Source organism: Solea senegalensis, linkage group LG6 (genome assembly GCF_019176455.1).
Source record: "Solea senegalensis isolate Sse05_10M linkage group LG6, IFAPA_SoseM_1, whole genome shotgun sequence".
In the NCBI taxonomy this organism is placed as follows: Eukaryota; Metazoa; Chordata; class Actinopteri; order Pleuronectiformes; family Soleidae; genus Solea; species Solea senegalensis.
In genome coordinates, this window is record NC_058026.1 from 12,858,720 (window position 1) to 12,873,445 (window position 14,726).

At 39.2% G+C, this 14,726-nt stretch overlaps 1 protein-coding gene across 2 annotated transcripts; it reads right to left on the reverse strand.

Annotated features, from left to right (window-relative positions):
* Positions 1-3,530: 3,530 nt before the first annotated feature.
* LOC122770423 (stromal interaction molecule 2-like) lies at positions 3,531-14,298 on the reverse strand. 2 transcript variants are annotated; one of them, XM_044027261.1, is made up of 12 exons: positions 13,438-14,298; positions 10,903-11,033; positions 9,916-10,027; positions 9,689-9,800; positions 9,458-9,573; positions 8,938-9,115; positions 8,676-8,853; positions 8,371-8,532; positions 8,095-8,195; positions 7,888-7,985; positions 7,069-7,252; positions 3,531-6,929 (listed from the first exon to the last, which is right to left on the reverse strand). In XM_044027261.1, the coding sequence occupies exons 1-12, from the start codon at positions 13,559-13,561 to the stop codon at positions 5,453-5,455; spliced, it is 2,973 nt and encodes a 990-aa protein (XP_043883196.1). In that variant the 5' UTR covers positions 13,562-14,298; the 3' UTR covers positions 3,531-5,452. The 2 variants fall into 2 exon arrangements, with proteins under 2 accessions (XP_043883196.1, XP_043883195.1); XM_044027260.1 differs by having other exon boundaries at positions 7,732-7,985.
* Positions 14,299-14,726: the final 428 nt, after the last annotated feature.

The following is a 14,726-nucleotide window of genomic DNA, read 5'->3' on the forward strand; positions in this document are numbered from 1 at the left end:
CAGCGCTGCTGGCAGCTCAGATAACACGCAGACAACAAGCAGCTCCAGTTCACTGTTGGTTCTTTAAACCCTCAGTTCTTCTCAAAGTCGTCCACATTTCCACAGACAAGCAGAAGTATTTCCTGTATTCATGAACAGAAAAGTAAAAGATGCTCTTTTATGAACCAGGTCACGTTTAGCATGCTGTTTTTCAGAATTTGAATGAGCCATTTAGTGTTGACATGTTTTGTGAATTAATACTGCACAAATAAAGTGATCAGAAAGACAAGTTTAGTTACTTTTTCAGTGATATTAGACTGTGACTTGGTAGCTGTTTGAGGTTCTTCTTCTTCTAATAAGTTCTGGCAGTCTATATACTAAGAGATGCAATGTGGTCCTCCACAGTTGGAAGCTCTTTAACACAAATCAAAGTTGCCCTTCATTCTCATCATTATTCTTTCCCTATTCCTTAATCCTGGGTTCAAATCTTCAGTTCCCTCCTGCTGGTCAGGTTCCTCTTCCTCTCAGAAATGAATACACTAAAGGTTGACTTAGAAGTTTATCTTAACTGCAGCACATGTGTTCAGGCCCACAGGAAACAGACCAGACTGTGTCTTGTTTTGCATACAGTGCTTAAATTACCCAAATTAGCTTTACACCAGGCACCTAAATGAAGTTCCTATCCAATCAACTCTTGAGAATGAAGTTTATATTATAATAATAATAATAATAATAATCATAATAATGAAACGTACATTTAAAGAGTAAAAGTTTTCTCACTATATAAAGAAACCCTGAACAACATCCCCTCATAGACTCTGTTTACAGCACTGCAGACACTCCCTGATCAGATGGACAGACTGCAAATATCAGCATCAGGACAAACGGAAAGCTTCAGAAACAGCCCACAGACTGCTGCCTGAGGACATCCAAGCTGGAGGAGACACAGTGGTTCATCAGTGGCCAGAACATCATGCAGTATCACCCAATAGCAAACAGCCACAGCAGATAAGCTTGCATTCAACGAGCCAATCACAACATACATTTACTTTAATGTAAAATATACTGAGACAGGGGTTTTTGACTGTCTTTCGATTGCTAGTGTCCCTTTAGTTTGCCTTAGTAATTCTTTTAGGTCATTATTATTTTCTTTTAAATCTTGATATAATGCTCATTACACTGTAATGTTGCAATGCATGTTTGCATTCCAGGAAGAGTTGCTGGCAGTAAAGTTCATACATCTCTACTGTAACACAAGCAGTGCGTCCTTATATTCATTTACTCTGATGTGGAGTATAAAATGGTTTCTCCAGGTTCTCCGGTTTCCTCCCACAGATTTGGGGATTAGGTAAATTGGACACTCAGGCTTGAGAGTGTGAGTGGATGGTTGTTTGTCTATGTCTATGTGATCCTGTGATAGACTGGTGATCTGTCCAGGGTGTACCCCGCCTGTCGCCCTTTGTCAGCTAAGATTGGCACAGCACCCCCACGGTCCCTCAGCGATGTATTATAAAATAATATAAACTACAGTGCTCCAATATAACATAGAGTATATCAATTTATCTTACACTATATAACACTATCTCTTGGATTAAGAGGATAACTAGAACTTTTGTGATCTCCGTTTATTGCATATTAAGATACATAGAAAAATATCATGGTATTTATGTACAAGCCATTTTATTTTAATGAATTGTCTCGTTCAAACTAAAATGTTCTGTGTTGTGTTCGATATGGAATGGAGAACAGATGTTTCCAAGTTTCCAAAGAAGTCAGAGGTCAGAGGTCAGCAGAGTGAACAATCAACCACACAGTTCTGTCCATGAGCTCAGTGAATCCCACAATGACAGGCAGACTCCAGTTCATGGCACCCTTAGGGTTCTGGAGCATGGCCACGAACGAAACACAACCTTGTGCCAATGATGCAACCATTCCAAAATAACTGAAGTAAGACACTAGTTGGAACAGTGGCTCCCTCAGCTCTGAATCACGTTACTGGGGTTTCCAGTTCTTCCACACAACAATGTCACAAAGGTTCATTTGAAGCCTCATACATATTTAAATTTACTTGGTATTGTCTGTTCCTGTTGCTGATTGTTGTTGTTCATTATTAAGAATTTGTGTGACTACACTGAACTAAATAAATGACACGTTCATCTTTTTACAGCTTTAGCTTTGGTACCACTGTCCAGCCAACCAGACTTGTGCCACAAATGAAAAGGGTGTCTATGAGCTGTCTTAAATTCATAACAAGACAACAGAATGTCATATCCCTTTTATGTGACAGGCATGTCTTTACATTGAAACTGTGTTAATGTGAATAGCAACATATTCAAAGAAAATATCTGTACCAAAGAATCCCACTGGCAGGCAATTTTTTCAACGAGCCAAACACTGATCAGCAGCCTTTCATTTAGACATACTGTGGTTTATAAAATATCCATTTCACCCAAAGTGTTGTCTTATGTACTACTGAATTTCTATTAGGCTATGAATATTCCATGAGTCATTCACATGTCACAGATGGTGTTTTCACTGGGTTTGTTTGAAGTTATTTTTAAATAACATCATTTAACTTTACTACACACTCTGTGTGATTTTATATGTTATAGTATATCTCTGTTTTGTCATTCATAGCCTCGTAAAGTGTCAGTGTTATTGATTTTACGGCACTTGTAATTTTACACTTATAGTTTCACACGATTTCAAAAGATAAATTCTTGTTTTCTACATATGATAACTTGCTTGTTGTTATCTTTTTCTGTGCTGCTGCAATTAAGACATCGGCAATCTAAAATGTGTAATTACTAATGCACTTGCAGTTGTGACCGTGTGTGTGTGGCTTTGTGAGGACCAACAATTGTATAAACCCAGCAGAGTGAGGACACTGTGGCAAAGTGAGGATATTTTGGCGGTTCCTTATTTCTTTAAAGGCCTTTTTTTGGGGTTAACACCTGGTTTTAGGGTGAGGGTTGCAATTGGGTTTAAGTTAGGGTTAGGCATTTAATTGTGATGGTTAAGGTTAAGGTAAGGGGCTAGGCTAGGGAATGTATTATGTGTATGAGGGTCCTCACGATGAATGAAGTGCAAACGTGTGTGTGTGTGTGTGTGTACTTTACATACGTGTTTGTGAGGACCAAAGAACATGTAAACCACAGGAAGTGAGGACAATTGACTGGTCCACACGTTCAATCACACTTTAAAAGGGCCGGTTAAGACTTGATTTTATGACCTCTCATGACCACTCATGGAAAGACAATGTATCTTACACAGGAGTTGAAATCTACAGGTCAGCAGTCCAACCTGAATTATGCTGTCCTTTTGTAATTCTAATTCGAGTAAGTATTTAATGAAATCTAAATTTACTGTGCTGTTGAAATGAAAATGAACAATAGTTCTATTCGAAGGGTCTAATAAAATATAATTTATACTGTATAGTTTTTTACAATGTACAACACATCAAAATGAATGTATGATGGTGGTTATTACTGTTTGAAGAACAATTAAACATTCTAATTTGTAGATTTAATTGCACAATAAAGCGAAAAAAATGTATTTAAAGTTTATTTTTTGTATATTGTTATTAAATCAGCAAACAAGTCAATTAAATCATTGTCATACCAAAATACAGCAGCATACAGCAACTGTCCTTATCTAAAACAAGATAATTATTTATTCCTGATACCTGATACAGTGTAAGACATGAGAAATATATATTCCAATAAATCAAATTTAAAGCAAAAGTTTTGTTTAACCTCAAATAAAATAGCCGTGGCAGACCACTGAATTTATATCTGTAAACAACAATCTAAACAAAAATAATTATTTAATATAAACAATTCAAGCATTCAAATGTGCAATTCAGTGCACACACTACAAAGAAATCAAGTAAACTGCTCAACAAAACAAAACTTCCCAATGTGATCCACAGGATCAGGACTAATCAGTTCTTAAGGGCTCAATGTTAATTCAATTAAGCCTGTTTATTTGGGCTGCTTATTTGTTAAGCAAATAGAAAATGCACACGATGAAAACTCTACTATCACACACCAATGGCACGCACACTTATTTAAAAACACACAAAGCAGCAAGCAGTTTCAGTTATGAAAATGTGCTTCAGGAAACAAAGCAATCAAATTGTAATTAGATTTTTTCCTTTAATTTAGAATAGGGAGATTTCTCATCTCATCTCATCATCAACATCTCGCCAGATTGTAGACAGCAGCAAATTGTCATCTGTCCTTCTGCAGGTTGAAGGTAGCTATTTCAGCTCCCAAAATGACATATGCCAGATCTTATAGCTTCATTTTTATCATAATTCATAATCCTATCCTTTATTTAGTTTTTGTTATTGGCTGGACTAAAAGAGCAGGGCCAGCCAACGAACCCCAAAGACAAATATCTGTTATTGACTGACTGACCAAATAAATGTAAACTTGGTTTCAAATCTGTCACAAATCAAACAACAATCAAATATAATTTAAGAAATAAAATCATTTAAACAGCTAAATCTAAAAAATGATTGTGTATAATAATGATCTGCTTTAGCAGAACAAGATGACTGTACTCTTCAAAGTGTTGCTAAAACTGTTAGAAATGTTTTGAAACCACCAAGTAGATTTCCTTCCAAGCAAGAGCCCACCTCTAAATTCACTTTATACTGGATAATGGGAACATGCTGCTCAATTAAACTTTTTTTCAACTTGAGGTATTTGGATTCGCAACTCTGAGCCATTTCTGAAACATGAATACATGAGCAGAATGCAACATGAGTGCGGTCTATTGAACAGAAGAAAAAGGGGCCACTTCCTTTTTTGTCCAATTCTCGTTGTCACAGTATTGCAGGATTAATTATTGTAGTCAGGATATAAACTCTGTTTTCTCTTCATATCCGACAACTTCAATTAAGATCGGGAAACCTATATTGAGACCTCATTAAATGTACCTGGAACAGATTGATGTTGATATTTTCTACTGCAAAAATTAAGCTGAAGCAGTTCCAGCCTCTGTTATACAGAGAAACATCATGTGTTTCAACAGTCCGTCATTCAGCTGAAGGCAAAGTATCAAAAAATCCACATCTAAAGTTAATTAAAAATAATTTGATGACAGCCATAAATACATGTAAGACTTAATAAAATAAATATAATATGAAGTAAGACTGTGTAAAAACATTAGCTGAGTGCCATATTGACAATATTCTTGACATTGTTTTGTAGTATTTAAATCATATGTGTACCAAACTTTCATCAAACAATATGCTAGTTGTGTCTTTTAGTCTATTTCAACATTAAAAGTCTTGCACCGCTGGGTTTTAAAATGATTTTCAGTAAGACCCAGCTTTCAGTAAGATTGTGCTTTTTAAAAAGTGCTACCCGATATTTTCAGTGAGTTTCTAAAACCTGATTTTCTGATTCATTAAAATACTTTTTTAATTTTTAAATAAAAATGCATAAATACTCTCAGTTGATTGTCAGAGTTTATGAAGTCCACTTTGAGTTTTCTCGGAAGTTGACTCTGGTTTCTTTTTGAAAATACTTTTGAGCTTGAGGGATTTCCTACTCTTTTCCTTCTCCTTAGTCTTGTCTTCTTTGGTCTCAGGAGGAGACGCAAGAGATGAAACGGCAGCCCTTGGTGGCGGCACAGGAGGCTCCACCTCTGCTAGCAGCTTCTTCTGATATAGGTTAGGTGTTGAGAGGCTGGTTGGGTTAGTTGCCATGGAGTTGCGGGACTTCTCAAGGATTCCATCATACACAAGCTGGCTCAGTGGGCCAACAGTGAAAGGGTCTATTGGTGTCAGTGGCACCTTGGAGGTTACCATAAGGTCTGGCTGATCAAATTGAACAGGAAAAGAACTTGATTCAGATGTTTCCAGCTCCTCTGTCAGTGTTGAGTGCCTGGGTATTTCAAGTGGGCAGTCAACTTTATTGCAGATGTTTCCAGTGGGATTGTCGACGGCACATTCAGGGGCATCTCTTGGCATTCTTGAAGTTCTCCGTCTGAGAGAACCAGCAGACAGCTCAAGTTCATCTCTTAGCATCCACCTGTTTGTTGGTTGTTCTAAACCAAACTCTTGCTCTGTGGAAAATGAGGTGTCCATAAGGGCATCACGTGTCTCTCTGGGTAGCATCTTAAGGGAAGCAGTATCTGTGCTATACTCCAACTCTTCTCCAGATATTTTTCGTGGTGTTACAGTGGGTTCAACCATTTTGTCTACTGCTACTGCCCTCACTGAAGAATCAAGCTGGCTTTCCCCTTTACTTCGTTGAAGCTTTCTATTAACTGAATCAAAGGACATTCCCTGTGAATCTCTTGTAATTCTTCTAGATCCTGAATCCAACAGATGCTCGGCATCATCTCGTATTATCTTTCTTGAGATGCTGTCGAATGAAGACCCCATCATATCTCTAGATATTTTCCTTGGAGCCTGTTTCTCTGTTGTTTCCAATTCATTCCAGATCATCTTTCTCATATCCAATGGTATATCACCTCTTTCTCTGTATATATTCCTTAAAGCGGTGTCTGTCAAGTCCCCAACTGTTTCTCTCTCTCCTTTCCGGGTTGAAAATTCAACATCCATCTCACTGGGAATCCCTTTTCTAACAGTAACATCAATGGGAACGTCCATCCTGTCTCGGGACATCTTCCTTGATGTAGCATCTACCAGAGAGTCTTCTCTGGACATCTTTAAAGAATGGGGTTCCAAAGGGCTCTCCAACAATTTGTCCTTTGCCATCCTCCTACTACCAACATCCACAGAGCCTTCAAGTTCTTCTGTGGCAATTTTATGAACTGGAACAGCCTCTACTTTTGCAATGGAGGGGTCTCCAAGTAGCTCAGTATCATTGTGATAGAGCTTTTGAGAGGAAGCATCCATTGGACTATGAAACATTTTGCTGAGAGGAGGTGAAGTCATATAATCTGCGTCTGAGAACTTCTCTTGGGAGTCTCTGTAAATGTATACATTAATTTAAAAGAATGAGGGGAGGAAGAAACAAGAAGAAATAAAGAAGGAGTTAGGTAATGACCAAGTGAACACTTGAATGAAAAATGAAATGGCTATCTCAAGTTGTGGACTAGGAAACATACTGCTTCTTGAGAGTTTTCAGGAGGAAGTTCTCTTCTTCATCAAAGCAAGGGTAAGGAGCTCGGATGGGGATGAGAAGATCAGGGTCTGAGGAGATCATGGTAGACGGCGGCTGAGCAATGACACGACGTGGCCGACATAGTGATCCCTGTGTTCGAGGAGAGTGCTTCAGTGGTGGAACTGTCACTAGAAGAAACCCAAAGATGAACCAATCAGCAAACCTTATCCATATATTGAAACAGTGGTGGAGTGTAGCAATGATTACATCCCTTGTTACTCAATTGCAGTAAAATATGATTCTAGAGGCTTGATGACTTGAACGAACATCAATATTTTAGTCAGCCATAAACATATCAAAATAACATCAAGTTATTCACAATACCTTTACACTTTTTTCAGTTTTTTGTGACTGTTTGTGTACTAGATTGATTGGATATTTGCATCATATTGATGCATAATACATTAAAAGATAGGTGAACTGTAAAATTTAGGGCTGTTCCTGGACATAAAGGATTTATGAATGATTCGCATGGTGATCCATTATGAGCCGAGTTGTCACAATGGACATTATGTCATTATGTTGAATTATGACACATGTCATGGCCACAGCAGTCAGCTGATTGAACACTTTGTGGACAAAAATGTGAGAATTCCTGCCACTTTACCTTGCATATGTGGTAAGATTGGAGAAGCAGAATCTTCCAACAGATCTTCTATAGATCCATGTACGGAGCTATGGCATGAACAAGATGTCTGGGATACTCTGGGCAACCCCAAGGTAATTGAGTCTGAATAGAGCTGAGCAGTGAGGTTTGCTAGACCTGGATTTTTGATGATGGGGAAGCCGCAGAGGCGCTCAATCTTCTGCCAACGATGGAGGCGCTCCCGTAGGCAGGCTGTTACTTCAGACAAGGCATTCCTTGAACAGATACAAAGATGCTTGCCACTGTATATTACTTCTTACATATTTACTGGAGAAGCCACACATCTGCACAAAACCAACCTGCACATTTCATTTTGTCACTCACTTTGCTCCCAGGATCTTGTGATCGACCTGGTCTAGAGAGGAGCTGTGGGCAACATGCAGCGTCCCGAAGACAGAACTTCTTTTCTTTTTAATTCTTTCTGCCTGCAAGAAAGTATAGACTTTAAAACAGTCAACAGCAAGTACAAAGTCTGAGGGCTGAATTCTTGTCACTGGTAAATGTTGACATGAGTAAAAAGTTTTCAACATTTTAGTAGTATTTTAGTATAATAGTATTAATTAATAATGGTATTTTATTTCTTTCCACTTCATTAATTACCTCTTCCTTGGCTGTAGCAAGTTGCAGTTCTGCACTCTGCTTCTTGACATTGTAGTACTGGACTTCTACCTCATGTGTCAGCTGAAGCCACAGCTGGAGCGCCTCTGAGGCCGTCCAACTAGCCTGTATGTCCTTCTCAGCCTGCTTCAGTGCCCCACGAACCTAAACACATACAATTGTTTAAATTGAGATGTTTACTTGGAGACTTGGCTGTCACTAATTGGGATCTTCTCATTGTCAACCACAATTAAGGCAATTTTACGAAGCAAGCTTCTTGCTTATGGTTGTATGAATGGTATGAGTACCTGTTCCAGCTCTTCCTCTGCATATCGCAGGCGGCTGAGCTCAGTGACAGCTCCCTGTCTCAGCTCATGCAGGCGGTAAGCCTCCTCTTGTGCTCCCATGATCTCGTCTCTCATCTTCTCCTCCAGGTTCTGTTTCTGCTCTGCAACATTACGCTTCTCTTCCTGCGCCAGCTCCAGTCTGAGAAAGTGGAAACATTATTTGTGCAATTCAATAAGACAAAGTCATTTAAATAATCAAGTTGGGTTACAGACAAAAACTCACTGTCCTTGTAAATCCATGAGACTCTGTTCAGCCCTCTGAAGACTTTCCAAATCTTTCATCATCTTGGTTATGTGGACTTTACTGGCTTTGTTTTGGACCTGGGCAAACCAGCAGCCTCCAACTCCCATCACCACTGACACAATGAGCAGCAGGTCCTTCATGTAATTATGAGGAGGACCTATGGTGTAGTGGAAAGATGATTATTAATAGAGGGTGTATTGTCATAAACATCTCTGGCTTGAAATGAATTACAGGCCATTTAAATTAAAAGGATAAGAACACAAGATGTTTTTTTTGGTTCATGTTGATATGTTATAGGATTTGAGGTAAAGCCCAAGAAGAAACAAACACTCTCTTCAGTATGATATGCAATCCCTACTCCACATTAGGGTAAGGGTCTATGGAACACTTATCCTAATGATGTGTGTGTGTGTGAGAGAGAGAGAGAGCTTATGAGGCAACAAAAACAGATGCATTCAAGAGACATAAGAATAGGGAGCATTTGAGGCCTTGTTCTTACGTGTAGGTGGCCCAAACAACACTACATCCAGAGCCTTGATATTGAGTTTCTGTTTGTCTCTCTGGTCCTGAACCCTCAGATGACCACTCAGGAATGACGGCTCATTAGCTGCAATCCTGCACACACATGTCACATACTGTTACAGACAGCACAGCGTGTTGGTTTTTCTTTAACCCGGTCACACATCACTTAATCTTGATTGATTATAGCGATCTCATTGGCTGTTCTTGCCTTGGTAGTGTGTTTCCGTTGGCTTTAAAATCTTTGAAGTTTCTCTCATACTGCGGCAACTCAACAAAATCCTTCAGCCAGCGAAGCACATCATCCTGAGTCCAGTTATGTACTGGAAATGTAAACAAGGGGAGACAAAGAAATAAAATTCAGCGTTGAATTTGGAATGACACAGGCACACATGAGCAGAGACACACACACAACGTCTCTCTGTCATCCTCACACACCTTCAGATGACTTCCAGCCCCTCCAGAGCTCCTCAATTGTGATGTGTTGGTCTTCTCTGTGCAGGTTGCTGTGTTTGTTGGTCTGCTGCTGCTTCATGTCTTCAATGATAAACTGCAAAAATATACAGTAGGTGCACAGAAATGAAGGCTTGGAATGGTTTTGAGATTTAAGGTAAGGAGATATTGGTTTTATGTGTATTAAATTCGAATGGATACAGAAGCATAAGCGTGTAGTGCAAACTTCAGAGACTGCATGTACATGGTTGTCTGTGATAGTGCAGTCCTGGTATGCGCCTTGGCTGTAAACCGAGGCTTCATATGATGGCTGAAGGAATCCTGAGGCTGTGTTCTGATTATACAGGCCCTTACCCTTGATATTTCTATGGCAACCGCAACCTGAGCCCCTGGATACTGTATCGGTGCACTGCAGTCTGGAGGCCGAAGGCCTTCTGGAATTCTGGATTTACAACCAATGTCACATACGACTCACAAACCTCTCTGGACAAAATACCTCCCTGCTCTGAATACTACAATTAAATTATTAAACATGACACATGCATACAGCCACATGCAGGGATAAATGCATGTTTGGATCAATAACATGTTCTTATGACTACAAAATTATATATAAATACAAAGGTTCTGATAATGTTAGTATTTTTTGCTATTGGTTTACGATAGTAATAACATATGCGCAGGATAGAAGACACTGGAGTCAGACAACATTAAGACTTGACTTTGAAGGTCACCAGTGTTTCCATATTCTTTAGTCCAAACAACATTTTGTCACTGAGCCAAAAGCAAAAGTTATACCATTGCTATCCTTAAAGTAGCATTTGACTCTCCCATCAGCCAGGACACCTGTTGTTGTACTGCTTCACTCTGACTGCCTCTCGGGCACAAGAAGATACAAACACTGGGCATTTGTAGCTTCTAAGAACTGAAGGGGAAACATGAATAAACAGTATTATGAAAAGCGTCTTGTACCTCCATACTCTCCTCCACTTCAATTCCTCCATCCTTGTCGTCATCCATCATATGATGAATGCTCCGCAGGGCTTCCAGGCTGAAGCGATCTGCCTCACTCATACATGGTGGATACACTCCCATGCAGGGATCTACATGGGACAGGAAGCCAATGACATTTGACAAATCATCATTTCACTCAACATATAGAAATGCATTCTTTAATTCCAGCCCAAGACTTATGATAGTGATGTGAGCATGAATCACTGCTCATTTAAAAGCACACACGGGGAAGGATCATCTAATTTGCTTTGTGCTGAGTGAATGTTTCTTTTGGCTCATTCAATTAACGTACAAATGAAACGTCAGGTGCGACACAAATAGAGTATTTATCTGGCTGACGTTTACTATGTCCACAAAAAATCAAATGGCCATGGGCCATCGTTGTTATCCCTTGAACAGGTTGGGCAAGAAAATGTTTATTTTATGATAACGACAAGGAAATGTACAGGCTTTGCTGTCAACAGAGATGTGTTGCTAAAGTATCTGTAAAACACAGATCTTTCTATCCACACAAAGTAGATCATTCAGCTAAATGCACCAACTAAATCATCTGTTAGGACTGATGTCTGTTCTCCAGTCAAAACAAATTTCCCCCAGCAAGAACTTTTTTAATAAGCTTCCTCGCAGATTTAGTGTCCAATCAGTCTGCAGCCTGCACTTAATCTCGAGCAGTCATTTATTCATATGAGTAAATATAGGTGGTAAATGCCAGTCAACCAGTTCACTGTTTGTTTTTCAGTTATGTGACCATTGATCGTGTGTGCTATAAAGCCAGGGAAACAATGGAAACCTGTTTAGGATTTACACTGAACATTGTGTTCCAGGCTATGTAAGTATATGGGAACTAATGCAAGGGATGACACACACAGCTTTTTGTCATTAGTCAGTCCAGTGAGTCAGAGCCTATTTTGTCTGTGTGACTGAATAGAGTTCTGGTGCTCTGGGGTGCTGAAGAGACCGGGGGGTCAATGGTGAGCCCGGTAAACCCACTGATAACCAGTCCCCCAAATACATAGCTGCTCTTCACTCACAGTCCAAGGACAAATACAATGGTGAAAAGTGGCTTAGGAAAAAAACAAGAACAAGACATACTGAAAATAGGAAGGTGACATGACAAACAAAAATTGACAATTTTTAAACTGACACATTTGTGCTGAGTCATTTCAAAGACATTATCTTCCAACCGTGTGACAAGTATTGTTCTCCAAAAAAGAAGAAATAAACAGCCCAAACATGACTCAGCTAAAATGCATTTGCTGATTTTTATTTACCTTTTTACATAGGATATATAGGATTTTTGGATTGTATCAGATTTACCATTTTTATTTGTCTGATATCCAATCCAGTAATTCCCAATACTGATTCCCTTCCCTAATTATTTGGTATGCCAATAACGTAGTAAATTCAATTTTTTTGATAGTCTGCTGTTTTACTTGACCTTGTTCTATACTAAAAACATAAAACTGAAGCGTTTGATAGTAAATATCTGCAGTAATCCATGTTCATCTGCTCATCCTCACAACCACAAGATGCACAGCATAAAACCTGTCCCGGGGAGACGTTTAAACATCCCTTGCTGCTGGATTTAGGAGCATCATTCAGCCATTTATTTGATGCAAAGACATAAAAAGTTTTTGCTTCCCAGAAGGTTCACATATGCTTCAAAACTTAAGTGTTCTGAAAATTTAACTCGATCTCTCAATATGCTTTCTTCTAAATATTGGACCTTTTTTAAAAAGGTGTCATTCAGTGTCATCAGAGTAGTGACATTGGCTGAACATTAAAACATATGCAGTTAAATCATTTTTCAAATCAATTTCTTATTAAATATTGTGTAGAACATATAAAATCACACTCGAATCATGATACAATTTGGGTAAATATGGAACAAATGACTATCATTTAGTCCTAGCATGGCAAAGACTCATGCAAGGAATAAGTGAACTGAGTGGCTGCTTGGGGCCCCCAATAGTGTGTTTTTTATTTTTTTACATATTAAATTAATCTCGAAAATCTTCAGATATATTTAGATAAATAAATAGCTAAATAAAGTTAAATTGTTTATTTTGGAGTTGAAGATTTGCACATTTAGTGCACACCAAAGTCATTAAACTGGTTGACTTGGTTAACTCAAGTTCAGTATCACCACACTTAGTGCTTCACACTTAATGTGAAATAGCAAATAATACACGGCCACTTTTGTGATTTTACTGTCCTCTAAGGTTAAAAAAACAAGAGTGAAACTGGTTTGGTGTAAACAACACACCTATAATGAATGCAATTTATAGTAATACATTTGTATCAATAATAGTCTAGCACTAATGAAGTAGTGGGATGCTGGGGCTCTGCTTAGGGCCCCATAAAGGCTTGGGCCGGCTCTGGACTCCTGTTCCAAAAGTGAGAGCAAATAGCCCGTTTTTGTGTTTGAGCAAGTCTATATTTCGGCCGCTCCATGTTTCCATGTTTCATTCAGCACCAGCACTTACTACTTACCTGCTGGGTCGGAACCTGTGCTCCCACTGGACAGCGTGAAACCGTGCAGGTCCCCGGCGCTTTGCGCTGCCACCAAGACCGCGGCGGGGAAAACGAGGAGCAATAGAGGCGACAACGGCAGCATTTTCTGACGTCAAACAATAACGTCGTCCAGAGTTGAGATTCCTTCGAAGCAAACGGTGAAAAAAATATATACACGGTACCAAAAGCCCGTTTAGGACGCACCAGAGTCAGTCTGCGTACAGTGTCAAGCGATATGAGTTGCTATTACGGGTACAGCCAAGAAGCGAGATATGATACTGTTGATTCAGTTGGGAAATCAAACAAGCTCGACACTAGTGTGCATTGTGAAATGCAAAACAACGCCTGAAATGTAAAAACAATAAAAAAGACATAATAATGTTTGCATTAATGATTTGCAGCCATTCAAACATACAAAGAATGCGCGTAAAAGCTCTCCATATGTGCGTAATCCAGAAAAAACAAAACAGATTCTGTAGTAATTAATCCAAAATAGTGCAAAATATCAGGATAAAGGGTCCCGAGGATGAGACGTCTTCAATAAGCAGCAAGTTGACAAACTTTTAAAGGACTTTTAAAGAAGATAGGACAACACCCTCCTTTAGATCATTTCAGGAGGAGTACAAGAGTTTATAATCCGCTTTGGGTAGAAAAAAAAACATTCTCTATTCTTAGAGTCCAGTTGGAGCATGTCCTTTGTCAGCTGTTGGTCTCCTATAAGCCAGATAATCGTAGGCCTTCTTGTTTAGTTCTCGGTTCTCAGTTTTGAAGTCCCTTTCCCAACACCGACGTCGAGGTATGGCGAGCTTGACCGGAACACACGCGCGCACACACACGCACACACTCACTCTCTCTCTCTCTCTCTCCATTGGGCCAACAGCAATTCATTAAGTTTTCTAACTCACTACCCGAGCTAAATATGTACATCGAGGTCAAATGTGTGTCTACTTCTTCAGTGTCAATCCACTGACCTCATGCCACATAATTTCACTTTATCATTTGTTACAGAACTGAATATATACTGTGCACATTAACACAGAGAGGTCAACCTACCAGCCAGGCCTTTTAATATCCTCTACTTTTATGGCCTTACCGATTCCCGCTTGGGTGCCGGATCAATTAGACCTCATTACGACTCATATTTGCTGCAGATGGAAACTGTCATGCCTGGATTAACATGTTATACGTCTCGTCCTGTATGTTGTGTCTGTCTGTGTGTGTCTGTTGTACCCTTGTTAACGGATCACACAAGCTATGTGGGTACATAG